Genomic DNA, 26111 nt, shown 5'->3' with positions numbered 1-26111 from the left:
CTCCGGAGCCATGGTCTGATAACCTAAAAACAACTCAGACACGTGTTTTTACAACTTTTTTTAATATATATTTTTATAAACAGGTCACGTGATAAAATAGCACAAGAAACACTTACCAAATATAAGGTTATATCTTCCGCATATACAGGAGAATGAGGTCGTTATGTACAATAACAAAATGATTTTAGGGGTTGGTTGGTTTTGTTTGTTTTCTTCTCTCCCCTTAATTTTTCCTCCTTCGTTGGAAATATCACAGCTTCAGTTGCATTAATACTTTGGGCAAATGGACAGCTGCCCCCTCCCCACTAGGGGGCTGTGGGGAGGAGGGGCTGAAACTGGCTCCTGACCATTTCAGCCCTGGAGCCTCCTCGGGCCACTCCAGGGGCAGGGAAATCTTTGGGCTGTTGAAGTGTTTCTCTGCTTCAACAGCGTCTCTCTCTCTCTCTCTCACACTCACTCTCGCTCTCTTCCTCTCTCACTCTCTGGCTCTCTGGAAACTGGTTACTCTCTTCCAACCAGATAGGGGGTGTCCCAAGATTGGGTGTGGGCGCTGTATCTCCTGGGGCTCAAGGTTGGGATGGAAAGGGGTCCCAGCCCCCTCCTCAGCAATTGCCAAGATGTGCCAGCATCCCCCAGGACTTCCAATGTTTCGGGACCAGACAGAACACGGTCAGAGCCCATTGGGCAGGCAGAAGTTTGGGTAGCTGGGGAGGGGTGATGTGGGGGCAGGCTGGAAAGGAGCCCTCCCTCCTCAGGGTGTCTAGGCTGTGCTGGCCACTGGACGATTGGAGTTGCTGGTCGGGCGACCCTGGCCCTTGGCTGGGCCCACTTCTGCAGATTCCACCTGAGGAGACCTGCCCAGGGTGAAGTGTGTGCTGAGGCCTGAGCCGAGGCAGCTGCGGGGGCTGCGGTGTGGGGTTGGCCCAGGCTTTCCCAAGGCCTGACAGTCCTAAGGGTGGCTCCAGCTTGGGGGCTCTCAAGGTGCCTGTACCACCCCTGGGTTGAAGTGGACTGGAGCCAGCTGGGCTAATGTTGACTTTTCCCAGGTGATCTTCAGCCAGCCTGCCCCCCTCCCAACCCAACCGTGTCCCAGCCTGGCCAGGGCCCAAGGACCTGTCAGACGGGCAGGGAAGGGGCCAGACAGGGGACTGCCCCACACAGCGGCAGGGAAGCAGAAGCCGCTTGGGGCGGGCTGGCAGGGCGTGGGGGGTGCGGGTGGGACCTGGGCTCCTCGGCGGGCCGTGGCTTTGGCGGTGGCGTGTCTCCCTCACACCCCTCAGAGGGCTCCAGGTGCGGTGCAGTGGAGGATGCGGGAAGCCCTTGGGGCTCTTCCGGGCCCTGCGTCCGGGGGGACCCAGCCCCCCTTGATCCCCCTGGGCCCTGCCCGGGATGGGGGGACAGTGGCGAGACAGAGCGGGCTGTGGCGGGGAAGGCGGAAAGGGCGGCTGTCTGGAGAGCTCGAGGCGCCCCCAAGAACCGAGCCCCACCCCCCGCGGGCGGGCGAGTGATGGCGGCGGCTGTAGCGTGGCGGAGGGCGGCGTGCAGTGCGGGCACGAGGGGCATGCACTGGGTCCCCGAGTGTGCGTGCGTGCGTGGGGCTGGCCCCCAGCCCCCTGCCCGGGCGGGGCGGGAGAAGCGGAGGGCGCGGGGCGGGGCGTGGGGCGGGGCTTCCTCGACTCGCCCCGCCTCCCGCGCTGGGCGGGGGACGCGGGGGGCACAGCGGGGCACGAGGAGGGGTTTCCGCGGCGCCCGCGCCCCGTCCAGAGCGTGGCCGGGTTCCCGCGACCGGGGCGGGGAGCCCCGCGCTACTCGATGACGAGGCAGCGGGGCAGGTGCTGCGAGAAGTACTTGAAGAGCTCGGGGGTGGCCCCGGGGCAGTTGGTCAGCTCCAGCTCCTCCAGCTCCTGCAGCTGCACCAGGCCCGACAGCCCCGTGGCGGTCAGCAGCGGGCAGCCTGCGCGGGCGGGAGGCGGGCGGCGGGTCAGGGCGGGGCCAGAGGGGGCGGGGCTAGAGAGCGGCGGGGGCGGGGACGCGGGGGGCGGGGCCAGAGAGCGGCGGGGGCGGGGACGCGGGGGGCGGGGCCAGAGAGCGGCGGGGGCGGGGCGGGCCGGAGCTTGCCCAGCGTCTCCCTCTGACTTGGACTCCGGACGCGGTGAGTCAGCGCCGGGGCCGGGGGCAGGGGGGGGCTCTGCACAAGGACCCGACGAGTCTGGTAGAGTCAGACTAGGTGGGAGTCAGGGGGTCTCACCTGCCAGAGACAAGAGACGCAAACTCTTCATGGCCAGGAGGTGCTTCAGCCCGAAGTCCTGCACCTGGGCGGGAGGGGGGGCGAATTTACTATTTCCTTTCGCAGGGGGCGGGGGAGGGAAGCCTGGGGTCAGGCCTTAGGCCTAGGGCTGCTGGAGAGGGAAGCGGGGTTCAAAACCGGGCTTTCTTAGCCCCAGCGACAGCTGGGAAGTGCCCTGGGGACCCGTGAATTCCGCTTAGGACAAATGCTGGATGCGAAGGAGTCCCAGGCCTCCCTGCGGGATCTGATGGGGCCGGGGAGCAGGGCACCGGGGCGTCTGGACTGGGGCTTTCCCCACGCCCCCACCGCCCTCACCTATTCCCCGCTTCCCAGAGGTGTGGGGGGCCGGTACCTGGCAGCACCATCGCAGGTAGAGGCTGCGTAGGGACGACATGGTGGACAAATAGCTGAGGCCAGTGTCCGTGATGCGCACACACCTGTGGGTGCACCAGAGGGGACCACCCCCCTTCAGGTGACCTGCCTCCGCACCTCAGTTCCGGCCCCTTCCTCCTTTTCCCGGGAGTGCTCCCGGCATGAACTCCCCTCCTGCCCTACCCATAATAGCTCCCGGTCCTTCCGTGGTATCACCCGCTCCAGAGGCCCCGTTCGCCAACCGCGCCGGACTTCCGCCTACTCCCCGGGCGCTCAGCTTGCGAGGGCTCAGCCCATCTTTGCGGTAGCGCTGCGTCCGCTAAGCCCCTCGCCCCCGCCCCGCCTGACGACGACCCCGCCCACGCTAACCCTAACGCCAACCCGCTGCGGGTGCGGGGCGCGCACCTGTCGAGCACGAGCTCCTCCAGGCGGTGCAGGTCGCAGGCCACGTACTCGAGCGCCATGTCCGTGATGCGCGGGCACCAAGAGAGGTCGAGGCTGCGCAGCTTGCGCAGGTTCTCGGCCACGAGCTCGACGCCGTCGTCTGTGACCTTGGAGCAGCCCGAGAGGCTGAGCGCGGTGAGGTTGGGCAGGCTGTGCACCACGTTGACCACTCCGTGGTTGGTGATCTCCCAGCAGGAGAGCAGGCGTAGCGTGTGCGTGCTGTGGCCCTGGCGCGCCGTGAAGTAGGCCAGCGCCGTGTCCGTCACGTGGTAGGCCTGCAGGCTCAGCTCGGCCAGGTTGGGCAGCAGCTGCGAGATGGCCGCGATGGCGTCATCCGCCACGTTGATGCAGTCGCTCACGCTCAGCGAGGTGATGCGCGCGCTGAGGCTGGACCACAGCCCGGCCTCCGTGAAGTCGTTGCAGCCCGACAGCTCCAGCCGCACCACGCCCTGCATCTGCTCCAGCATAACCTGTGCGGCATGCCGGAGTCAGGGGACATCTGGCCTCAGACCCCACCCCATGCACCCCTCCTGGCAGGGTGTGGGGAGGATCGCGGAAGGGAGGAAGTGGTCTCTCCGTGCAAACATGCATCAGGCCGAGCTCCGAGGAGCAGCACACTTTACAGTGTGCTTGTTACACTTGGACATTTCAAAAGAGGAGGGTGGCTCGGGGGACCTGGGAGCCCAGGGCCTGGCCAGAGCAGGTGCTTAGAGCAGCTGGTTGGAAGGTTATAATTAGAGTCCAGGTCCTGGGGATGGAGCTGGCTGTGCAGCCGCTCTGACCTTGGCTCCTGGGGCACCCTTCCACCGCTGCCCTCACCTCCCCAGCATCCTCCCCACCCAAGGCCAGCTTCATGGGCAGGCAGGGACCCGGATTTAATTGACTGCTTTGCTGTCTTCGTCTTGAAACTCTCAAATGATTTTGGAAAAGACCCACATTTTCACTTCGCACTAGGCCCCCCAACCACGATGGTCCTCAGGGCACCCACACTCAGCCACTTTACTCCTTGTGCCTGAGCTTCCTCTGGGGGCCCCCAGGCTCTCCCACACCCACACACTGCTGCCTGGCCCTGCCCCCCACCCAGTCCACTCCCGGCCAGCTGGGGGGCACACCTCTAGGCCCGCGTCCGTGATGGTGGAGCGCTTGAGGCTCATGGCCTTGACGCCCTTCTTGGAGAGTGCGTAGTTGTCGATGAACTCACAGATGTCTAGGTCCGAGACGCCGACCAGGCAGAAGCCCTCAAAGCCTCTTGCAGCAAAGCCCTGCAGGTTCACGAACTCCTTCTCGCCGCCTGGCAGCACGTTGTAGAGCTCCTTGGCATGCAGCACTGGCGTGAGGCCTGCCCAGAACTTGGGCTGGTAGAGCACACGCCGCCAGGCTTTGCACACCTGTGCCAGCACGCACTTCTCGCATGCTGAGAAATACCAGAACAGGCCACTGAGGATCTTCTCATCTGTGGCCAGCGGCGGCCGCTCTGCCGGGGGCCCAGGCACCAGAGCTGAGGCCGGTCCACCTGCTGGGGGACATGGGCCCCCAGCCAGGGCAGCCCGGGACAGCGGGGCAGCCAGGCTGGGAGGTGGGAGGCTGGGTGGCGGTGGCGGCTGGCAGGGGCGGTTCTTGGCAGCTGGTGTGCCTTTGGTGATGCTGGCTGCACCCAGGCCGTTGGGCTGGCCCGGCAGCTTCACCAGGCCATTTCGAGGCAAGCATGGAGGCTTGGGGTCGCCGTTGATGCCCGGGCTCGACATCTTCCTCGCACACTCTGCGGACAGGGGCCGGGAGTGGGGAGTGAGTCTGCAGCTCTCTCAGGAGGGCCGGGTGCAGCAGGGCTCCCTGCCTCCCCTGGGCACCCTCCCCCTGGGCACCCTCCCACGGCTCTCCCAGCACCACCTGATGGGGAGAATCTGAGTTCATGCCTCTCCCTCTCTGGCTGTGAGCCGCAGGGAGCCGGCTGACTGTGGCCATGGCGGTCACTGCGCAGCCCCTGTAAACAGCTCAGCCTGCACTGCTCGCGGACGCTTTCCAACACTTCGGTGTGAGGATTCCCATTTTACAGATGGGAGAAGGGGGTGGATGGCTCCCTTCACCCCTGCTGCTCTGAGGCCCACTGGCAGTGCCGACTGGGCTCAGCTCCCCCGGGCAGGGGTGGGGGACTGAAGGAAGGTGTTTGGGGCAGTCTCTGGCCCCTCCCCTACAGAGTGCCAGCACAGCTCTCTGGATTGGCCCTGGTGCCCTGTCTGAGACTCAAGCCGCAGCTTCCAAGAATCTCAACACCTGCAGGAGGTTCTGTGGCTCAGCAGCTCCCCAGAGAAAGGGCAGGTGTCTTCCCAGGGTGCCAGCATGGTGAACCTTGGACACATATTGTCTCTTAATCCTCTGCCCAACCCAATGAGGACGAAGCTGTAATGACTGTACCCATTGTACAGATGTGGAATCTGAGGCTGAGGCCAGGCGAACTGCTTGCCTGAGGCCATGGCCAGTTAAGTAGTGGAGCCAAAGTTTGGACCAGAGCTGGCTGAGGAAGGTCACATAGCAGGCTCTCTTCAGGCCAGGGTCACCTCACCATAGGGTGGGGCTGAGACCACCCCCCAGCTCCCCCTCTCAGGCCTCCTGTCTGTGAGTGGTGGCAGAGGGCACTGGACACAGACAGCCATGGAAGGGAGGGACAGTGGGGTGCCCACAGTGCCACCATTCCAGACCTCCTGCCCACCTCACCCCTACACGCAGCACCCAGAAGTCTCACCCACACAGGCTCTGGGGTCATATACCCTGGACTTGAAATGGGCCCCGCCCTAGCTGGGTGGTCTTGGCAAGCCACTCCCCTTCTTTGAGCCTGTTTCCTCGCCTTAAAGCCTGGGGAGGAGACAGTCCCTGCTCCCTAGGGACAATGTTTGAGAGGGGCTGCACACAGCACATGGCTGTCCATGAGGGCTTGGAAGGGGACATGGCAGGTACTTCTGAGCCCATTGGCCGGACCTGAGGGCTAAGTGGAGCCATCTTCCCTGGTCCGTAGGTGACCCCAGGGCTGAGCCTGGAGCAGATCTTACCTTCCTGTCCCACATTCTCTTGGGGTGGGCTCTGGAGTATACAGACCCTCAGGAAGAGAATGGCCCGTGTCTCCTTGTTGGCTGAGTCCCACTTCTGGAGCTACAAGGCTGAGGAAGCTGGCAGCCCGTCCCCATACTCTGGCCAGACCGGAGGGGAGGAAGTGGGAGGCCCTGCCCTGCTCCTCCAGCACCCCCGCCCCCATGCGGGCTTCCAGGCTGCAGCGGGGCAGGCTTTGCCAGCCCTCCGTGACATCTGGGGAGGGTGCAGACCTGGGCTGGCACCAGCGGGTCTCACCAGCCCTTGTGGCTGCCAACTCAGCACCGAGTCCCACAGCCTTCCTGCCCTGGCAGCCACAAGCCCCCTGCTGCTGGCAGTCTGCCCGGGCCTGTGTGCCATCTGCCCCTCCCCAGAGGTGTCTTGTGGGGCCAGGCCCTTCCGCGAGGAGGCACCCACCCCTAGGCTGTCCCTTCGCACGTGCCCGTGGCCACGTCAGTGCAGCCTCACACCGGCTCACACACGACATCATCACATTTGCCGAGCTAATCACGTATTTCAACCTCAAGACAACCCTTGCGCGCGTGTGTGGGGGGGTGGCCACTGTTGTTACCCGTTTTCCGATAAGGAACCTGAGGCTCCGAGGAATTACGCTTTGCCCATGGCGGGGAGGGGGCCGCCTCCGTCCTGAGCAGTTCCCAGTTCCCAGTGCAGGGAAAAGGGGCGCCCCGAGGGGACACCATGAGTTCCGCGACTGCCCGGACTCCTAACGCGAGGGAGGCCGTCCGTGTCCCCAGAGCGATTTCACCACCCAGGACGCCTGCCCGCCGGCCTCTGCCGCGCCCAGGCCGCCCGGCGCCAGCACCATGGACAGCGGCGCGCTCGGCCGGCGGCTCCACCGCGCCCCGCACGCGGCTGGTGGGGGGTGGGGGCGGCCCTGCCAGCCCAGCTCAGCAGGGAGGGGCCCCGGAGGCGGGGAGCGGGGAGCCGAGAGCGGCCCGCCCGGCTAGGATCCGGAGGAGGCGGCGGAGGCGGCGCCTGGGGAGAAATAATCCGAGAGCGGTGCCGATTTAGGCTGAAAACGCTCCCAGCCACGGGTGTGCACGTGGAGCGCCTGGGGTGGGGGATGCACGTGGATGCCCCGGCCCTCCGCGGGCCCTCTTCCCGGCTCCCGCGGGGTCACATCTGCAGGCGCCCACAGGCCCATGCCACCCTCCCGGTCTCAGGGTCGGGCAGGGAAAACAAGCTCAGCTTTGAAAGCCTACAGGAGGTGGGGACAGGCTGGGAGAGCTCCTGGCAGCCCCGGGGTGCCCACTGCCCCCCATCCCACACCCCCATCTGCAGCCAGAAGGCACCACCCGCCTGCGGTCAGCCCTCCCGCCACGCCTTGGCCGGAGCTGCATTTCCACAGAGGCAGCCCCGCTGGTCCCCAGCCTTGTGTCCACTGTCCTGCTGGGCCCCAGCTGCTCCTCACACTCCTGGCCTAACCCAGCCTGAGAAGCCCCCACCCCATAGCTCAGAAATGGAAACAGCCACCCCTTGGCCCAGGCATTGGTGCTGTGGGAGAAAGCTGAGCCCGCGGGGACAAGAAGTCCCTGAGGGGCTAGACAAAGGCCCCTCCACCTGGCCTTGGTCCCCCCTGCCCAGCCAGCTGGGCTCCAAGGTGCTGGTCCCCCTGGCGTGCAGAGCCCAGCCCCTGCTTGGCACCCGTGCCTGCCCTTGTCCCCCCCAGTGGGCTCAGAGGACCTGCCTGGACTCTCCTGCCAGGAGTGGGTAGGGACAGCCGTCAGGCTGCTTGGCACTGCCTCCCCCTTTAGGGACAAGCGCCTCAGGAACTAATACTGGGGAAAGAGGCTTTTAAAAAGATGGCCAGGAGCACACGTTGCCAGCCTCAGCTCTCGGCATGCTGTGTCTCAGTTTGGAGTGGAATTTGGGGGGAGACCCCTTCTGGGATAGGCTGCAGAGGAGTTTGAGGTTCCTGGGCTCGAAGGAGGGACACAGTGGCCACTGCCTCAGTCATCTTCTCATCAGCCTGTCACCAGCCCAGGTCAGAGCTGGGTCAGGGGTGCCACGAGGGAGAGGGCCAGCGTGAGCCTGAGGAGCACAGGGGACCTTAGCACTTGGCAGATGCCAGGCAGACAGTGGACAGTGACCTGCTGGGGCCCCAGGAGGAGCTGCCTGTTCTGCAAGTTGAGTCACTGGACACTGAGAGCCCCCCCCAGCCCCTGCCCAGCCCTGACCCCACAGTCCAGCAGCCCACTGTCCCTCGTCCCCTCCTACCCTCTGCCTGCTTGTTCACAGGGCCCCTCTCCCCCACCCTTAGCCCGTGGCATGAACACTGCCCTGCCCCCGTCGGGACCCCAGCCCCTTGAGAAGGCATCTCCAGAGTCTCACTCCTCCCGTGGGTTGTCACAACTGTCCACCTGTCTGCCTCACCTCCTGGCCTGGGGACTGCTTGAGGACAGATGGCACCATGGCTGTGTGGCCTCTGAGTGCTCGCTGAATGAATGAACGAGGAATGCAGCTCAGTTAGTAGCTGCGAGAGGCTCGGGAGGCTTGATGGAGTACAGGTCAGAGTTCAGAGGAGGCTGGTCAGTGGGGAGGCACAACCCAAGATGTTAGTGTCGCTCATGCCGGTGGCCATGTCCACTGGGGAGGGAGGCCACTGGGTTGTTCCCAGAGTCACTGAGAGGGCTCCCAAGACCCTAGGGCCGGGGTGGGCCTTGGAATACACAGACCCTCTGGAAGAGGACGGCTCACATCTCGTCTTTAGCTGAGTGGCCCCCCAGCAGCTGCGGGGCCGAGGAAGCTGGCTGCCCGTCCTCATAGCCTGGCCTGGCCGAGGGGAAGGGGACGGGCGCCAGCAGGAGGGAAGGAAGTGGTGCTCCTGTCCTGCTCTTCCCGGCACCATGGCCCCCGTCACTGGCCTGGACCCTTCCCACGCTGCCTGAGTAGCAGTGGGAAGCAAGGCTAAAGGAGTGATTTTCTAGAAGGTGCACAAAGCCAGAACTGACCCCCAGACACCTGGGCTCCGATTTGCAGTGCCCAGGCCGGGCACAGTGATCCAGAGGGCAGCCTGCCCGGCAGGTGCACCTCCTGTGGCTGCTTGCCCTGCCCTGTTCTGCTTCACTGGATCCTGACGTCCTCCTGGCTGGGGCCCGGGCTGGCGGTCTCCCTCTCGGCACTGCCCTCACCCAGCGAAAGCCCTGCCATGGCCCCGCTCTCCTTCCGCGGGCTGCAAACCGCGTGCCCACCACTGGGACACCCTTCTTTTGGAAGGGTGCCCAGAAACGCCCTCAGCCCTCATCGTCCCCAGTTCGAAGGTCTCTTCCCCCATCGCTCATGGCCCCCGTCTCTCTGGGCATCCAGCCAGGACGCGGCCTGCCCTGGATGCTGGGGCTGGGTCCCGTGGAGCCGCACTGGCCAGCTCCTCCTGCTGAGGGCCCTGGGCGGGCAGAGCACAGCAGCCAGAAGCGCCCACATCGGGCTCTGTCCGCAGTGGCAGCCCCAAGGACTGGGGTGACAGCCGGGGTAGCTGGGGATTGGGGACACGGAGCGGCTGACACACTCTGTGGCAGCCCCGTGACTCAGGCACATCCACGTCCCTGGCGCTCAGCACGTGGCACAGCAGCAGCACGCCTCTCCCACCCCCAGCTCGGGATGCTTCTGGGGGTGTACCGGGGGCTCTGGGGAGGGGAGACCCTTGGCCCAGGGCACGTGGCCTCGAGAGACGCGCAGGCAGACCGAGGCCCCGCGGCCAAGCTAAGGGCAGCTCAGCCATGTGGGATGGGGCACCTTGGGGGTGGACACTGGCCTCCAGGCCTCATCTCGGACCCTTGCTCTGAAGAACATGAGCCCTCCCAAGACCTAGGCCTGGGCCCACAGTGCCCGCTGCTTTGGGAGCTGCCTCAAACCCGCCCCCTCTCTCCTGCCCAGTGAGGGAGTGGGGCCTGCACCCTCCTGCCCCACAGCTGGCCTGGCTGCTACCCCTTCCCGAGCCACTGGTGGGGACGGCTTGGTGCCACCTGCTCACCCAGAGCTTCCTTGGCTGCCACCCCCACCCGCCCCGTCCCAGCCCTTGGAGCACAGCGGTGAGAGCTGACATGGGAGGAGACGGGTCCGCAGTGCCAGCCAAGGTGCTCCATCCTGCACCTCTGGGCAGGGTGGCCCCAGGTCCCTCCCGCCCACAGGTTTCCCTCTCATCCTTGGGAGACAGGACTCAGGTGCCCCAGAAGTGGGTGGCGCTGGAGGGGCTGAGTGTGTCCCATGAAGGCCCCCAGCACCGAGGTCGTGAGCTCACGGGCCTGGCTGGGGCAGGGGAGCCAGGAGGCGGCAGGCACCGGGGTCCCCTGCACTCCCCGTGTTTACAGCTGGGCCGTGAACTTCCCTCCCCTCTGGTGGCCCCCGTCACGCTGTGTCCACCTCTGGCCAGATGAGCCAGGTTCCATCAGGCCTCTGCCCTGGCCTGGGTGACCCCCAACCCCTCAGTCTCACAGCCCAGCCCAGGCCTTCTGCTCTGAGGCTGCTGTCCAGCGCCCTGTCGAAGGGGTGGGCAGGGAGAGAGGGCCGTGTATCCAACTGGGCACCAGGAAGGCCTGAGCGAGCCTGGTCAGAGGGCCCTGGGTTGAGGCGGGCGTGGGGGAGGGACTGGGGGAAGGGGCCGGTGAAGCGGCAACAGCCATCTGCTCTTCCTGCGGAGGTCAGGCTGCCGCGTGGAGGCCGGGAGGGGCCGGGAGAAGTGGCCGCTGGGCCGTGGGCCCCTGCAACAGCAGGGCCATCTCTCCTTCTGGGGTGACGGGTGCGGAACTGTGCCCACCCACCCAAACTCCCAGGGGGACACAGTACCCTCCCCGGCAAGGCTCAGGATGCCCAGTTTCCCTTCGGAGGCTCTCCAGCCTTGGCCAAGGCCTGGTTCCTCCTCCAGAACCAGGAAGGTGCCAGCCCCCCCCTCCTCCCCCGGGGGTGGCAGCTCTTCCAGGCCCCATGTCCAGAAGGTGTCTGGGGAGGACCAGCCCCCAGGCCACACATCCACATGGTTCCGCCTGGAGTTTAACTGCATCTAACACCTGTCACATAGGTCCAGGAGCTGGTGGAGGTGGGGTGGGGAAGCCCTGAGCCCAGCAGGGCGTCCAGGCCCTCACCCAGCCAGGCGTGGTGGGGGCTGGGGGGCCTGCAATGCCGCTCCACAGCGACACGGCGCTCCCTTTCAGCGGCTCAGGTGGCAGGGACCCACTGCCTGGTCGGGCTGTCGGTGGGAGCCACCCGGTGAGGGGCTGCGGGAAGGCCTGGTAGGGCCGCAGGGAGAGGTGGGGAAGGGGCTGCCATTACGTAAGCCCTTCCCGGGCGGCGGCGGCAGCGGCGGCGGCGCGGAACCAAGCCCCCACCCCGCCCCTCCTCATTGTGGCCGCCGCGGTGGCGTGGCCTGGCCCCCCAGCCCCGCAGCCTGGCCCCGCGCACACACCTTACCTCGGCCCGGGCTCCTGGCTCATGCCACGCTGTCCACCGGGCGACCTCCCGTCATGGGGAGCCCGGCTCGGGCGTCGGCGAGCGCGGAGGCCGTCGAGGTGCTGGACTGGCCGGCAGGGCCCGGCCGCGCCCCGCGCCCCGCGCCCCGCGCCCCGCGTCCTGGCCTGGCCGGGCCCCCTCGGCCGCGCCTGCGGCGGAGTTCCCCGGTGGGAGAAGATCGGCCGCCCCGATCCTCCCACCGGGGAGGCTGAGGCTGCACCCAGATAAATAAGGCCGCTTTGCAGGGAGCCGGGCGGGCACCTCCTCCCTCCCCTGCCCTCCTCCCGGCGCTCCTCCGCGGCCGCCGCCGGCGCCGCGCGCGCCCCCCGCCCGGCCCTGAGCGCCGCGCCCTCGCGCGCTCCCGGCGTCGGGAGCCAATCCGGGACCGCGAGCCCGGCGGGGGCGCCGAGGATGCCGCGCCCCGCCCCCGCCCCACCCCGCCCCCCGCGCGCAGCGCGCTCCCGGCGCGGCACGCACGGGCACGCGCCGGGCCCAGCACGCGCCCCCGCCCCCTCCGCCGCGGGCACCCGCACAATAACAAACCCTGGCGCGCGGCGGGTCCGGGAGGGCGCGCGGCTGGACAGCCGGCTCTAGCGGGCCCGCCCGTGCCAGGCGAAGGCCACCTGAATGCTGAGAGCCTGAGGCTGGCTCAGGGGCGCAGGCTCCTATGGGGAAGGGGGCCGTCCCGTGCGTGCTGGCCCAGGGCACCACCCGCCGGGGCGAGGAAGGGGAGGCCCGGCCCAGAGGAGGAGGGCTGATCAGACCACCACCCTCTGGGACCCTCCCGCCGCGCCCTCACACCGCCTGCGCACGGCCTGCCAGGTCCGGGGACCCCCGTCAGCGGAGACACTCGCACACCTGCAGAACTGGGAACACCAGGGACCAAACAGACAATTTCAGAGAGTGTCAATGAAAGTGCGAGAGGAGAGGGCTCGGATGGTGCCCTCGGGGGTGGCGGTGGAGGCTCACACTCGAGCTGAGGCCCCGGGGTGAGAGGGAGGGTGGCTTGGGAAGGGGTGAGCAAAGGTGCTGAGGACTTAAGGGATCTGGCAAGTTCCCTCCGGAATAAACTGGAGGCCAGGGGGCAGAAGCCCGCCGCGGCCCAGGGTAGGGGGCGGCGCGGTGGGTCCTGTGAAGGACACTGCGAGGGCCACTGCAGACCCACGCTCAGGGCAGGAGGAGGGAGGCCGGCAGTGCCCCGTCCTGGGGTCTCCTGGGAGCAGGGGCGGTGGAGGGACCGGGCGTGGCCTCTTTGCATCAGGGCACAGTCACAGGGCTGAGAGTGAGCCTCCTCAAGTCTTAATAGACATGAGACCAGCCAGTGGGCCTGCGTGGTGTCTTGATGGGAAGGGGGCCCCACGGGGCTGGTGTGAGTCCTGGGGCAGCAGCGGGAAGAGGAAGCCAGGCTGGCTGGACCCCCACTGCTTTGGGGGGAGTTCTGTTCTTTCGGGGGGGCTCTGGTTCCAGCCTGCGGCAGCTGGAGTCAGCACGACTCTTCTGCGTGGCAGGGACCAGAGACTCAGGTCTTGCTCCTGTGCCCTGACACTGATCAAAGAGGGTGGCTTGGAGTGGGGCAGACAGGGGGACCCCTGAGAAGGCAGTTGGGATGACAGAGGGCGGCCGCCCAACCTGCCGTGTCACGTCTGGTGCGTGGGTCCGGTAGGCTGGCCTTCCGGCAGCAGCCCCACCCCCGTACAGTGACTGGGGCCTCCCCCCCATGCTCTGGGTGCTCTTGCCCCTCGGCAGGTGCCAGGGCCTCAGGCAGAGAGCAAGTCGCGCTGAGTCTCAGGGTGCATAGGGTGAGGGTGGGGACACCATGACACCCAATGGCATTTGGGTCACGCAGCCCTGGCCGGGGCCCTGAGAAGCCAGCCCTGCCTTTGCGGAAGAGCAGAGCGCCCACCCAGGGGACCAGGGAGATGCTGCTGTAGAGGCCTCTCCTGCCCCCTCCATGCCTGTGGGTCCCCCTACCTCTCTCCGCCCTGTCAGCCCTCCCCGTGCCAGGCTCCTGTGTCTCCCTCCCCACCGCTGTTGGCAGCTACCTCCACGCTGGTCTCTCCACCCCTCTCCCAACACCTGTTCTCCCCGGGGAGAGGGGGTCATTTTACAATGCAGACGTGGTCCCGTCCTTCCCAGGGCTCTGTCCACTGTTTGCTGCAGTCCGCACAGCCCTGAGTGCCCGGCACTGTGGCCACACCTCTGCCCCGTACCTGCCCCTGGCTCCTGGAGCTTCAGCGACATTGGCCTTCCTCCAGGGCCAGGTGGGTGCCTCCTCCCTCACCTGGAGCACCTTCACCTGGAGCACCCCTCACCTGGAGCACTCCTCACCTAGAGAACCCTCACCCAGAGCACTACTCACCCAGAGCACTCTTGACCTGGAGAACACTCACCTGGAGCACCTTTCACCTGGAGCACAACTGATCTGGAGCACTCCTCACCTGGAACACAACTGATCTGGAGCACTCCTCACCTGGAGCACAACTGATCTGGAGCCCTCCTCACCTGGAGCACAACTGATCTGGAGCACTCCTCACCTGGAGCACCCCTCACCTGGAGGACACCTTGCCTGGAGCACACCTTCATCTGGGCCACCCCTTGCCTGAGCATGGAGGAGTCTCCTGTCCAGGCTGCTCAGGGGGTCCAGCTCTGGTGTCATGGGGGACTGAGGACCAGAGGCCACTGGCACCTCTCACCCTGAGACTCTTGGGCTATGAGGGGCAGCCAGGGTCACATCAGGTAGAGGTCACCCCACAGGGCTCTGGGGCTCATCACAGGCGGTCCTCAGGCATTTCCCTGGGGGCTCTGGGCTGGTACATGGGCCAGATCCTCCCCGACAGGGCCCTGGGTAGGCACTTCCCCTCACTGAGCCCCTGCTGGGAAATGGGTCTGGGGACTCAGCACAGCACCCGCAGTGACAGCCCCGTACTCAAGAGCAAAGTGATTCCTCTGGGGCCAGACGATCTGCCCAGCGGCACAGGCTGGAGAGTGCCCGGGACAGCCCGTGTGGGGCAGTGGCTGCAGGTGTGTTTGGTGGTCCTGGCCACTCAGAGGCCAGAATGAGGTGCCCACCGGGGCAGTGGGGGCCGTGGGTGGGGGCCTCTCTCCAGTGCCCTCTGGCCTCCGCTCCCTCCCCGGCCCACCCCCTGTCACGGCTGAGGATGACTCAGGGCCCAGCTGTCACCACGGCAACACGCGTCGCCTAGCAATAGCGGTCTCCCAGTAACGGTTGTCTCCTAGCAATGGGATATTTTCCCGGGCCCTGGCTGGAGCCTGGCGGTTATTTTTAGCTCAGCAGTAAATCAATCGGCAGCTGCATTTTTGGCTCCTTGAGGAGATGCAAGGTGTGGGGGGGTGGATTTCTCAGCAAAGGGAGAAAAACATCCCCAAGATAGGAACCTTGCTGCCTCACCCTGAGGTGCGGGCATGCAGGTGGGCGAGGCCGGATCCTGTGGGGGTGGGAGTGGGGGCACGGCAGGTGGCAGGTGGAGGTGAGCTAGAGGTTATACAGGTTGCCTGGGAGCAAAGACCGTGTCCCTGATGGGGTCCGGGAGCCATCTGAGGCTCCATAGGTCAAGTTGGGTGAGAGACCCAGGCCAGTGCTCACCAGCAGAGCCTGTTTCTGGGTGGTCCAGGGTCTGCTGGGCTCCTGGCAGCCCCCTTACCCCTCAGTGCTGGGAACTGTCCCCACTGGTCCCAGTCCCCAGCCCCACTCGGGGGTGTAGCACTCTGCCCGAGTCGGCAGAGTGGCACACTTGGCCAGTCCTGGCTGCAGGGGTCTGGGTGGCCAAAGGCTGAGCTGGGGGCACGGGCGGGGCCAGCCTGGAGGCAGCCCACACCTCTCCCTTGCCCCGCGGCTGCCAGGGAAATGTGAGGCCCAGGCGGGGCGGGTGGGTCTTGGGGAAGTGAGAGATCTGATCCTTCTCCTAGGCCTTCTCACTGTTTCTTCAGGCACTGTGTTCCCTGGCACCTCCAGGCCAAACACCCCAGAGTCAGTAGGCCCGGCGGGGCTGGCCCTGCCCGCCTCCTCTAGTGTCTGTTTTGTGGCTCCTGGTTTGCTCAAAGCTCCATCTGCCTTGGGGCCTTTGCCCCTCTCTTCCCTAGGCCTGGGGCTCCTCTCCCGCCCTCCTCCCCAGCAACTCTGCCCACCCTTGGTGTTCTCAGCCAGACCAGCCCAGTCCTCACCGTGGTGACAAGGGCCTCTCCTTCCACCCCCCCCCCAGCCCCCCGCACTGTGGCTTCCCTGTGCGACTGTCTGCAGTTGCTCCCCTGCTGGGCGCCGAGCTGCCTGCGCCGGGCACTGCGCGGGACCCAGCTCACTGTGGATGCAGCATTGGTGCTCCTGGAAAGCGAGGACCTGTGTTTTGGGGGGACAGTGCAATGGCCGGAGGTGGGCAGCCTGTGGGGTGACGCCATGTGGCAGTGACCAGGTCTCCTTTGCCTCCACTCCCAGCACCCCCGAGGCCCCTCTGGGGAAGCCAGGAGCAGAAACCAGGTCTCGGGTTTCAGGGCAGCCTCTCTGCCGGCCGCCCCTCCTTGGCTCTTTGGGCCGAGGGGCTTTGGGACGGTGCGTGTTGGCTGGGCCAAGGCCAGGCAGAGCAGCAGTCTGGGCCCTGCACGCTCCCGGGCACCGTGCTCCAACTGCCCGACGCCTGCCCTGCAGGAAGTTCCCTGCTCTCTCCTTTCTTTTTTAAAGACAGAGTCTCATCATCATACCTCACTGCAAACTCCTGGGCTCAAGTGATCCTCCTGCCGCAGTCTTCCAAGTAGTTGGGACTATACATGCCACCACAAGTGGCTACATTTTCTATTTTTCTGTTTTTCTTTTTCTCTTGCTCAGGCTGGTCTCGAACTCCTGAGTGCCTGGTCTTGGCCTCCCAGAGTGCTGGGATTACAGGCGTGAGCCACCATGCCCAGCCTGCTCTTGTTCTTGTTCTGACTGGGGCGGGAATGGAGAAAGGCCCCTTTTGGGGTTTCAGGGCACTGGAGGGTCTGGAAATGAGGGCCCGTGAGGGGACCCCCAAGAGGTAGAGGCAGCCAGGAGGTACCTGAGGTTTGGGATGTCTCCCATTCATCCATTCATTCTCCAGCTATTTACTGACCACCTGCATCAGGTGTCTCGGGTCCTGGGTCCATCACCACCGAGGCCAGACATGGCCCTCTGGGCTCCCTGTCCCATGGGCAGCAGAGCCCCAAAGGTGCTCCTGACTCGGGCCAGGAGCTGTGAGAAGCAGCCTCTGTCCAGGTCTTCTCCCGTGGGTGACAGTCTTGAAGACAAGGCTAGGGAAGCGGGCAGGGAGCCCCGCGTTGTGGAGACAGCTCAAGGCCCCTTCCAGACCAGGCTACCCCCCCCCCAGCCCCTCCCTGGAACCCACAGGCACCAGCCCTTCTAGGGGAGGGCGGGGGTGGGAATCCGGCGAGTCTGACTCCTCACACGACCACCAGAGGGCGCCCGGAGCCCACAGTCGGCCTCAGAGGCCTGGGCTGGGTTAGGGTTAGGGTTATCCCTGCCGCCTCCGCCTCCGGGGCGGCGCTGTGGCAGCTGACCTGGGTGCCCTCTCCCTTCCCTCGGCTAGGGCCTCCCTTGCCTGCTACGTGCCCAACCCCAGGCCACGTCTACCCCTTTCTTTTTTTAATTACGGTAAAATACAAGTAATAAAGTTTACCATTTTAACCGTTTTTAAATGTACAGTTCAGTAGCGTTAAGTACATTCACATTGTTATGTAATCGATCTCCAGAATGGTTTTCATCTTCGCAAACTGAAACCACACCCAGAACCACTAACGCCCCGTCCCCCGGGCCCTGGCAGCCGGGTTTCACTCCTCCCGCCCGCAGGAGTCTGACAGCAGGAGGGACCTCGTGCGAGGGCGTCGGCCGAGTCCTCTTTCTGTGCCTGGCTTATTTCCCTGAGCCTCACGTCCTCAAGGTCCATCCATGCGGTCGCAGGTGTCAGAACTTCATTCTTCTCAGGGCTGAATCATGGCCCACTGTGGGGACCTGTCCATTCACCCGTGACAGGTGCTTGGGCCGCCTCCATCTTTTGGCTGTAGTGACGCCTGGCCCCGAGCCCCACCTTGGCCCTCCGGGTCCGCAGTGGAATCCAGCCTCCTGCCCCCGCGGCCTCCTGATCTGTCCACCGCAGCTTCAGGCCCAGGGCAGTGGGGACGGCAGCAGAGTCTATGCGGGTTCTCGCAGACCCCGCTAAAGCTACCAGTGACCCCAACGGGTTCAGTGTGTGGTTGGACCCTTGGTTTGTGCCTTAGGCCTTTTGTGGCCTGAGCGGTGCCCCCTGCACCCCCACCGCGTGGCCTGGGGCCTTACCAGGTTGTGTGTCAACAGGGCCTCGACCGAGGCTGTCCCTTCTCCCCGCCTCTCCCCATCTCCCCCGGACACCGTTCCCCACACCCTCCCCTCGGCCGAGGTGCCGGCTGCAGGGGGAGCACCAGCTCTGCGCCAGCGTCTCTGAGAGTCTCCTGCGTCTCGTGCAGCGCGGCCTGCCGGGGTGCCCGCGGCTCCCGCAGAGCGCCTCCGTGGCATCATCCGCCCAGCAGCCACGGAGGGCCGCACAGGCGTGAGAAAGCGTGTTGCAGAAAGGGCCTAAGCCTGGCCAGGCTGCTCCATCCATGGCAGGCCCCAACCCAGGCCTGGCCCAGCCCCCGGGACTGGAGCAATGACCCCTCTCCGCTGGGGAGGCCGCCTCTTGCGGAGGGCTCGGCGGGACTTGGGTGGGAGGGATGCGGGCCAGGGGCCCAGGTCCAGCTCTTGGAAAGCACCAGTCGCCGCTGCCCAATCAGGGGACTTGGCAAGGCCACCCCAGGCGGTGGACACCAACCCCCCACCCGTCAAGGGCCCAGGGTGCCGGGGACAGTGGGCAGAACCGGGCGGTCAGTGCCACCGCCGAGCCCCCGCCCGTTCCCGCTCGGCCTCGGGACCCCACTCAGCCGCGCGCCGCGATGCCGGCCCCGCCCCGCCCGCCGGCGCCGCCGCGATTGGCGGAAAGTTCCGGGCCGGGCCCCGCCCCCGCCCGCCGGCTCCGGGGCTGCCCCGCGCGGGGCTGCGGACGCGCGGAGCAGCCGCGGGCTGTGGGGGCGACGCCGGGCCGGGCGGCCGCTGCCCCCGACCCGGTCCCCGCCGGGGCAGCGGCTCGGAAGCCCCAGACCCGCGAGAGCCGGTCAGCCCCGCGCCATGCCGCCCCCCGCGCTGCTGTGCGCGCTCTGCTGTGGCCTCCTGGCCGCCGCCCGCGCCGGCTACTCGGGGGACCGCTGCAGCTGGAGGGGCAGGTACGGCCGCGAGGGGGCCCGGCCGCGCGCCCCCCGGGGGGCCTGTGGGACTGGGCGGCTTGCCCTGGGGGAGGCGGGTGCGCCTTGCCCGGCACCCTCCCCTGCCCTCGGAGGCCGCAGGACGCTGGGCCTCAGTTTCCTCCTCTGCAAAGTGGACGCAGCTGTCGGTGGTTGTGGGAGGGGGCGCGGGGGGCTGCGCCGGCGAGGGGCACGGCTGCCCGCCTCAGCGTCGCCCGTCCTGTCCCCAGCGGCCTGACCCAGGAGCCCGGCAGCGTGGGGCAGCTGGCCCTGGCCTGTGCGGAGGGCGCGATCGAGTGGCTGTACCCGGCCGGGGCGCTGCGCCTGACCCTGGGCGGCCCCGACCCCGGTGCGCGGCCCAGCATCGCCTGCCTGCGGCCGGCGCGGCCCTTCGCCGGTGCCCAGGTCTTCGCGGAGCGGGCGGGCGGCGCCCTGGAGCTGCTGCTGGCCGAGGGCCCAGGCCCGGCCGGGGGCCGCTGCGTGCGCTGGGGTTCCCGCGAGCGCCGGGCCCTTTTCCTGCAGGCCACGCCGCACCCGGACATCAGCCGCCGCGTGGCTGCTTTCCGCTTTGAGCTGCGCGAGGACGGGCGTCCAGAGCTGCCTCCGCAGGCCCACGGTCTTGGTGTGGACGGTGAGTGGCGTCTGGTGGGGACGGGTGACAGTCATGCAGTTGGACCCTGCCTGGGCTTGGCGCGGATGCGTCTTGCCGCCCCACTGCACAGAGGCAAAAACTGAGGCCAGGGGTCAAATATGCTAGCCACACACCTCGGGAGCCGTGGTGCCAGGACGGGTTCGAGGTGGGTAGGGACGGACTGGCCCTCTCCTCCTCCCTCCCGCTGGGCTGGAGGAATGGAGGGAAGGGGAGGCCAGGCGGGGCCCCCTCTGGCCCTCTGGGCCCTGAAGGGCTGGGGGAAGGGATGTTGGGGTAGAATCAAAGCCTGTGGCCGAAGCTGTCCAGGGCTCCCTGGCCCAGCGGTGACCTCTCCCCTCCCCCAGCCCAACCAACAAAAGTCCAGTGTGCAGCCAGTCACCATGGAGACGCCTCCCCTCCTCCCTGCAGGGCGCCAGGCCCAGCTCTTTGCTCTCCCACATCTCGGAGCCTGACCCTGCAGGGGACAGGGCTCTCACTGTCCTGCCCCTGGGAGCCCCTCCCGACCTCCTGCCACCCTAGCCGCGCTGTGTTTTCAGGCCTGGGAGACAGCTGGGGAGGCCAACGGGTTCCAGAGGTTGGTTTTGCATGTCAGACGGGTGTTCAAGAGAACACACGGACACCGATGGCTGGGCACAGCCCATTCATGTCGTGTGAGCAAGTGCACACAGGTGTCCTCAGGGTGGTGCTGGGTACTGCTGGCGCTCCCTGGGACCCCCAGGTACCACCAGGCCCTGGAGGATGGTCTGCTTGTTGGTCTGTCTCCCTTCTGCCTCTGGGGCGGTTTGGGTGGTGCCCGGAGGGGGCAGGGCCTGTGCTCACAACCTCCCTGCACGCCAGGTGCCTGCAGGCCCTGCAGCGACACCGAGCTCCTCCTGGCCGCATGTACCAGTGACTTTGGTGAGTGTCCCCACGGGGGGGGGAGCCTGGAGCCTGCACTTCCCTGCATGCCCACCCCTGGCCAATGTCTCCCCACAGTAATTCACGGCACCATCCATGGGGTCGCCCACGACACGGAGCTGCAGGAGTCTGTCATCACTGTGCTGGCTGCCCGTGTCCTCCGCCAGACACTGCCCCTGTTCCAGGCAGGGGGTTCGGGGGGCCAGGGGCCGGCTTCCATTCGCACCCCGCTGCGCTGTGGCGTCCGCCCTGGCCCAGGCACCTTCCTCTTCATGGGCTGGAGCCGCTTCGGCGAGGCCTGGCTGGGCTGTGCCCCCCGATTGCAGGAGTTCAGCCGTGCCTACGCAGCTGCCCACGCGGCCCACCTCCATCCCTGCGAGGTGGCACTGCGCTGAGGCGCCTGGGCGTAGCCGCCAGCTGGACCCTCCTCTGGGGTGGGGTGCTGGGGAGGGGCCCCAGGTGGCGTCATGGTGCCCCCTGCAGAGGTGTTGGGGATCAGCAATAAGAACTTTGATTATGTCAGTGGCTGCGGACCTGCCTCACTGCGCTGCTCCAATTCCTGCTCCTCGGGGAGACTGAGGCTGGGGGCGGAATGGCACCTTGTCTAAAGCCATCCAGCTAGTGGGCTGGAGAGCAGATTTGAGGAGGAGCTACACCCACATCCGGGTAGGGGCTGAGCTAGGTTGGGGGCATGCAGGGACCCCCCACTCACAGGAACTTCGGCTCTGCTGCCCTGGCCCACCCCATCCCGCCTGGGTCTCACCCGCTGCCCCCCGCTTACTCACTGGGTCCCATATGCCCCTAATGCCAGCAGGAGTGGAAAAGGGCCATAATCCCCAAGGCCCGAGGTGGGTGTGGGCGGGCAGACGGACCCCTCTCCCAGCTCTGAGCCCGGCCTGCGCGCGGCCTGGCGCGAAGGGGTGCGATCTGGCAGGCCGCCGGCTTCCCTCGCCATCCCTGTGAGTAGAGTCATCCTGGGCCGCGTCCCGCCCTGCGGGAAGAATGGGCCCTCTGTCCGCAGGCCCCTTCGACATGCTGAGCATCCAGACGTGGCGAGGAGCCCACAGGGTGTGGGGTCGCCTCTGCGGGGTCCTGCTTGTTGCCCGTTTCCGGTGGGCGGGGTGCACAATGGGGTCTCTAAGACCGTTTCCCGCCACTGGCCCCATTGTTGCTGTCTCCGCCTTCCTCCTCGGCCTTTCCGCCACATAAAGGGCCAGTGAGGTTTGAGACAGACAAAGCCAGAGGCCTTAGGGCTGGAAGTGTGTGCGCAAGGTCTCCCCAGCCCCGGATGAGCAGATTCCTCTCAGCCCAACCCCTCCGCTCCTGGGAAAGAGAGCGCCACAGCTTCAATGCCAGGGACCCCTGGGCTGAGCGCCAGCGATGGCTCGCCATCCTTGCTTGTCTGCCCTCGCTGGGGAAGGGGGCAGGGTGGGGTAGAGGCCCTGCCCAGGCCCAGACAGGATGAAGCCCTCATCTTCGGGCAAGAACCGAGGCTGGAAGAGGGTCAGGCTGCGCAGGGCCCATGAACAAGGTCCTTTCCCCAGATTCAGCCAACACAGGCACCTAGTGAGTGCTGTGCCCTGGGAGGACACTTGGTGGGTCCCCTCCGGCGCTGCCCTGGAACCCTCATGGGTGGGTTGTCTTGAGATGGGGCGTGCACGGGGCGTGCTCCTTTTACTCAGACCGCTGGCCTGTGGTGGAGGCTGGCAGAAGGAAGGGTGGGGGCACGGCCACCCTGGGGGGCAGGCACCTCTGACTCTCCTGCACCTGCCCCTCTGCAGCCTCCTTGCTGCTGCTTCTAATTTTTCCCAACTCCCAACCATGGAGCTCAGAGCTCAGACGGTTGCTTTTTCCTCCTTTTCATCAACACTCACTGAAGAGCTGCACCAGCCTCCAGTGACAACTGGACCACTCCCTGGACTGTCCCCCTGCCCCGCCCCCAATCTCCACAGACCAGAGGAAGAGGAAGCCAGTGTGTCTCCCACTCCTCCTCCTCTCCTGTCTTGGGGAGGCTTTCCCACCAGGGCTGAGAGCACCGTCCCTTGGCACAGCCAGTGGAGGCAGTGGAGTGCCTCCCAGGCCATCTGCTCAGAAGCACGCCGGGCAGCTGCCCTGGGATGGGCCCTGGGTGCATCCTGGCCTCCATTCACCTGTCCCAGGAAGCTGGTCCTCCCGCACACAGACCCTTCCAGAGAAAGTGCTGTTTTTCTTTTTTTTTTTTTTTTCTTTTTTTTTTGAGACAGAGTCTGTTGCTTGGGTTAGAGTGCTGTGGCATCAGCCTAGCTCACAGCAACCTCAAACTCCTGACCTCAGGCAACCCTCCTGCCTCAGCCTTCCAGAGTGCTAGGATTACAGGCGTGAGCCACCACGCCCGGCCAGAAGTGCTGGCTTTGCAACCAGCATCCTTCTCACAGGACACAGGCAGAAGCGGTTGTGGAGAGCAGGGCCACAGGTGACCCACGGTGCTCCAGGATGAGTCTCAGAGGTCGGGTCAGGGGCTTCATGCCTGCCCTGGGGACTGGTGGCCAGGCCAAAAAGGGGGGAGGGCAGACAGGGAACAGGTGTGGGTGAGCATGTGGACTGGCGCTGTAGGAGCTGGCTGGAGGGTCCTTGTCAATCAGACACAGCTCCAGGTGTGTGCCATCTCACAAAGGCACGCACCTGGCTGCCGAGTGCCCGCAGGCTGAGGAGCAGAGTGCTTGGTGCGAATGTGAGAGAAGAGTGGGCTTCGCACACTGGCAGGTCCGGTCAGATGCATTCGTTCATCAGACGAGCTTTTATTGAGCGCTTTGTAGGTGCCAGGTGCCGCTGCAGGCACTGAGACTAAGGCATGCGGCTGCAGGCAAGAACGGGCACTGTGTGGCACCCCTGCCTAGAACTCGATGCACACCCTCCTTTCCTGGGAGGGCCCAGTCACAGACCCCAGAAGACAGGACACTGAGCTGAGTAAGGCTGGCCTCCTCCTCCCCAGAGCATGGGAAGGAGCCACCCAGGGGCACCTGTCTTCCAGGGCTGGTGGGGCAGAAGCCGATGGGCGGGTGGGCACGTGAGGCACACAGCACTTGGGGGGCGGGGCACTGGTCTTGGGCATACCCACTCTGGCTGGAAGCACCCTCCATCCCTGACCAGGGCCATGGGTGGCTGCGAAGGGGCCAGACCAGGCCATGTGCACGGACAAGCCCCTGGCATTCATGAGGAGGCAGCCATAGCTCAGCCGCTGACCCAAAGCTCTGTCTCTGCACTTGCCTCCCTCACCCCGCGGCTTCACTTGGTCGCCTCCAGGAGCTCCTCAGTATTTTTTTGTTTTCTGGAGAAGAAAGGGGATCTCCCGGCTCCTAGGGTTCTGCCTTCCGCCCCCGCGCTGGGCCAGCTTCCAGTGGCCCCCAGCCTGCCACATCCGGCTCCCCTCCCACCACGCTCACTAGAGCCAAATTTCTCCTTGTCACCCCCTCCTCCCTGCCCCTCTCCTTGGGACCCCAGAGCTTCATCCATTTCCCGCCCACCGGGCTGATCCTCTTCAGCTGTGGGAGGGAACCGGAGGGACGTCCTCCCGGGTCTGGCGGCTGCGGAGGCGTCGTGGTCAGTGGAGGCCCCGCCGGTCTCCCCGGGCAGAGTCGTGGGGTTGGCTGGGACCCGGCCCTGGCGAGCGCCTTTCTTACCGCGCTCGACCGGGCTCCCTGGGCCCCAGCCGCACCGCACGAGCCTCCGGCTGGTTCTGGGACCAGGACTCTGCGGCCGGGACCCCACCCCCGAGCCAGGCCGTGGGCTCGCAGCCCCGTTCCCTCGGGTTGCAGCCCGTGAGGCCGTCGCGGGTGTCCCGTCTCCCTGCGCCGGGACGCGCGCTCCCCGAGGGCAGGGCCCGCTGTCCCCTCCCAGGGGTCCCTGGCGCCCAGAACAGGCCCAAAGTAACGGTCCGTCCGCACAGGGGGCCGACGGAGCCGACCGTCGCGGGCTCCGGGCAGAAGGTGGGGCGGAGCCGGCCGGGCCGCGGCTCCCTCGGAACCTGCGGGAGGGGCCCGGGGCCGGGGCGGAGCGGAACGCGCGACGGACCGGCCACTTCCGGCGTCTCGCCGCGACCCCCAGGCGGCGCGGGACGGGGCACCGGGCGGGAGGGGACCGCGGGCCCCGCTCCGGGCCAGGGCGTGAGGGTCTCGGACCCGAGCGGGGGAGGGGCCCTGGGGCGGGCGACCCCGAGCCGCGCGCCCCGCATCATGGAACAGGACGACCCGGCCGAGGCGCTGACTGAGCTGCGCGACCGGCGGCCGGGCCCGCTGGAGCTGCTGCAGCTGGCGGCGGGCTCGGGCCTGGCGGCCTACGCGGTGTGGGCGCTGGTCCTGCAGCCCGGCTTCCGCCGCGTGCCGCTGCGGCTGCAGGTGCGGGCCGGGAGGGGCGGCGGGTTGGGACCTGCTCCGCCTCGGCAGGAAAGTCCGCTGAGAAAGGAGCCCCCGTCCCAGGAGATTCGGGACCGACTCTAGGAGGGGCAGGAGCGGCCAGTGGACACCCCCAAGAGCAGACAGCCTTCCCTGCCCGCCCACCTCCTTGCCCAGGTGCCCTACGTTGGCGCGAGCGCGCGGCAGGTGGAGCATGTGTTGTCGCTGCTGCGAGGCCGCCCTGGGAAAACGGTGGATCTGGGCTCCGGCGACGGCAGGATCGTAAGGCGCGCGTGTGCGTGTGCGTGTGCGTGTGCGTGTGTCTCTGTCTGTCTCTGTCTTCGCTGCCTCCTCCCACGGGTGCCCACCCCCACATACTGCTCCCCACGCTCTTGGTGCCCACAGGTCCTGGCAGCCCACAGGTGTGGTCTCCGCCCGGCTGTGGGCTATGAGCTAAACCCATGGCTGGTGGCGCTGGCGCGGCTGCACGCCTGGAGGGCCGGCTGCGCTGGCAGTGTCTGCTACCGCCGGGAGGACCTCTGGAAGGTAACCTGGGGAGTTTCCTGGACCCCTGCAGACTCCATACCTGATTTCCATGCTAGGGATCTGGTTTGGCCACCCTGCTGGCAGCCCAAGGGCCCCTTGAAACCTGGGTGGGCTGGGACTCAGAAGCTACAGAACCCATGCCCACCAGTTCTCCCCAGCTGGGGCCCCATTCCCTGCTGAGGTGACCCCTTCTCCCTGCAGGTGAGCCTGAGGGACTGCCGCAACGTGTCTGTGTTCCTGGCCCCCAGCGTGGTAGGTCTGGGGTTTGCTAGCTCCACTGGGAAGTGTGCTGCTGCTGAGGCCCGGGGACCAGCCCAGTGTGGGTGCTAGGCCTGGACGGCTGGGTATGGACAGCTGTTTTCTGTCTGTCCCCGGCCCCTCTACCCTGCTGCTCTCTCCCACAGCTCCCACTGCTGGAGGACAAGCTGCAGGCAGAGCTGCCCCCAGGCGCCCGGGTGGTATCTGGACGCTTCCCCCTCCCCACCTGGCAGCCTGTGGCTGTGGTGGGTGAGGGCCTGGACCGCGTCTGGGCCTATGATGTCCGTGGTGGTGGGCTGGCTGGGAAGGCTGTCTCCTCTTAGGGGGTGCCCATCAAGGCTGCCCCAGTCCCCAGTTCCACCTCGGTCCCCAGGGCCCCCGTTTCTCAGGCTGGCTAACTCTTCAGATGCAATAAAGACTCAGTGGATTCCACCCTGACTTGTTT

The 26111-nt window shown here is 66.5% G+C and overlaps 3 protein-coding genes across 4 annotated transcripts; 2 read left to right on the top strand and 1 right to left on the bottom strand.

The window, feature by feature from the left end:
• Positions 1-43: 43 nt before the first annotated feature.
• Positions 44-11914, bottom strand: FBXL16 (F-box and leucine rich repeat protein 16). The gene is made up of 6 exons (XM_069486433.1): positions 11609-11914; positions 4216-4862; positions 3065-3573; positions 2640-2724; positions 2249-2312; positions 44-1954 (listed from the first exon to the last, which is right to left on the bottom strand). Exons 2-6 carry the CDS (start codon positions 4846-4848, stop codon positions 1806-1808), a joined length of 1440 nt encoding a protein of 479 aa, XP_069342534.1. The 5' UTR covers positions 4849-4862; positions 11609-11914; the 3' UTR covers positions 44-1805.
• Positions 11915-18700: 6786 nt separating this feature from the next.
• METRN (meteorin, glial cell differentiation regulator) lies at positions 18701-21017 on the top strand. Its single transcript, XM_069486358.1, has 4 exons — positions 18701-18925; positions 19174-19574; positions 20433-20492; positions 20571-21017. Exons 1-4 carry the CDS (start codon positions 18831-18833, stop codon positions 20885-20887), a joined length of 873 nt encoding a protein of 290 aa, XP_069342459.1. The 5' UTR covers positions 18701-18830; the 3' UTR covers positions 20888-21017.
• A 3585-nt stretch (positions 21018-24602) lies between these two features.
• ANTKMT (adenine nucleotide translocase lysine methyltransferase) lies at positions 24603-26098 on the top strand. Of its 2 annotated transcripts, XM_069487145.1 has the most exons (5): positions 24603-24865; positions 25040-25144; positions 25268-25408; positions 25610-25660; positions 25813-26098. In XM_069487145.1, the coding sequence occupies exons 1-5, from the start codon at positions 24704-24706 to the stop codon at positions 25987-25989; spliced, it is 636 nt and encodes a 211-aa protein (XP_069343246.1). In that variant the 5' UTR covers positions 24603-24703; the 3' UTR covers positions 25990-26098. The 2 variants fall into 2 exon arrangements, with proteins under 2 accessions (XP_069343246.1, XP_069343247.1); XM_069487146.1 differs by lacking the exon at positions 25610-25660.
• Positions 26099-26111: the final 13 nt, after the last annotated feature.

The sequence above is a fragment of the Eulemur rufifrons genome, chromosome 14 (genome assembly GCF_041146395.1).
Source record: "Eulemur rufifrons isolate Redbay chromosome 14, OSU_ERuf_1, whole genome shotgun sequence".
NCBI classification, from domain to species: Eukaryota; Metazoa; Chordata; class Mammalia; order Primates; family Lemuridae; genus Eulemur; species Eulemur rufifrons.
The sequence above is the reverse complement of the archived record's forward strand: the minus strand, read 5'-3'. Positions and strand labels throughout refer to the sequence as shown.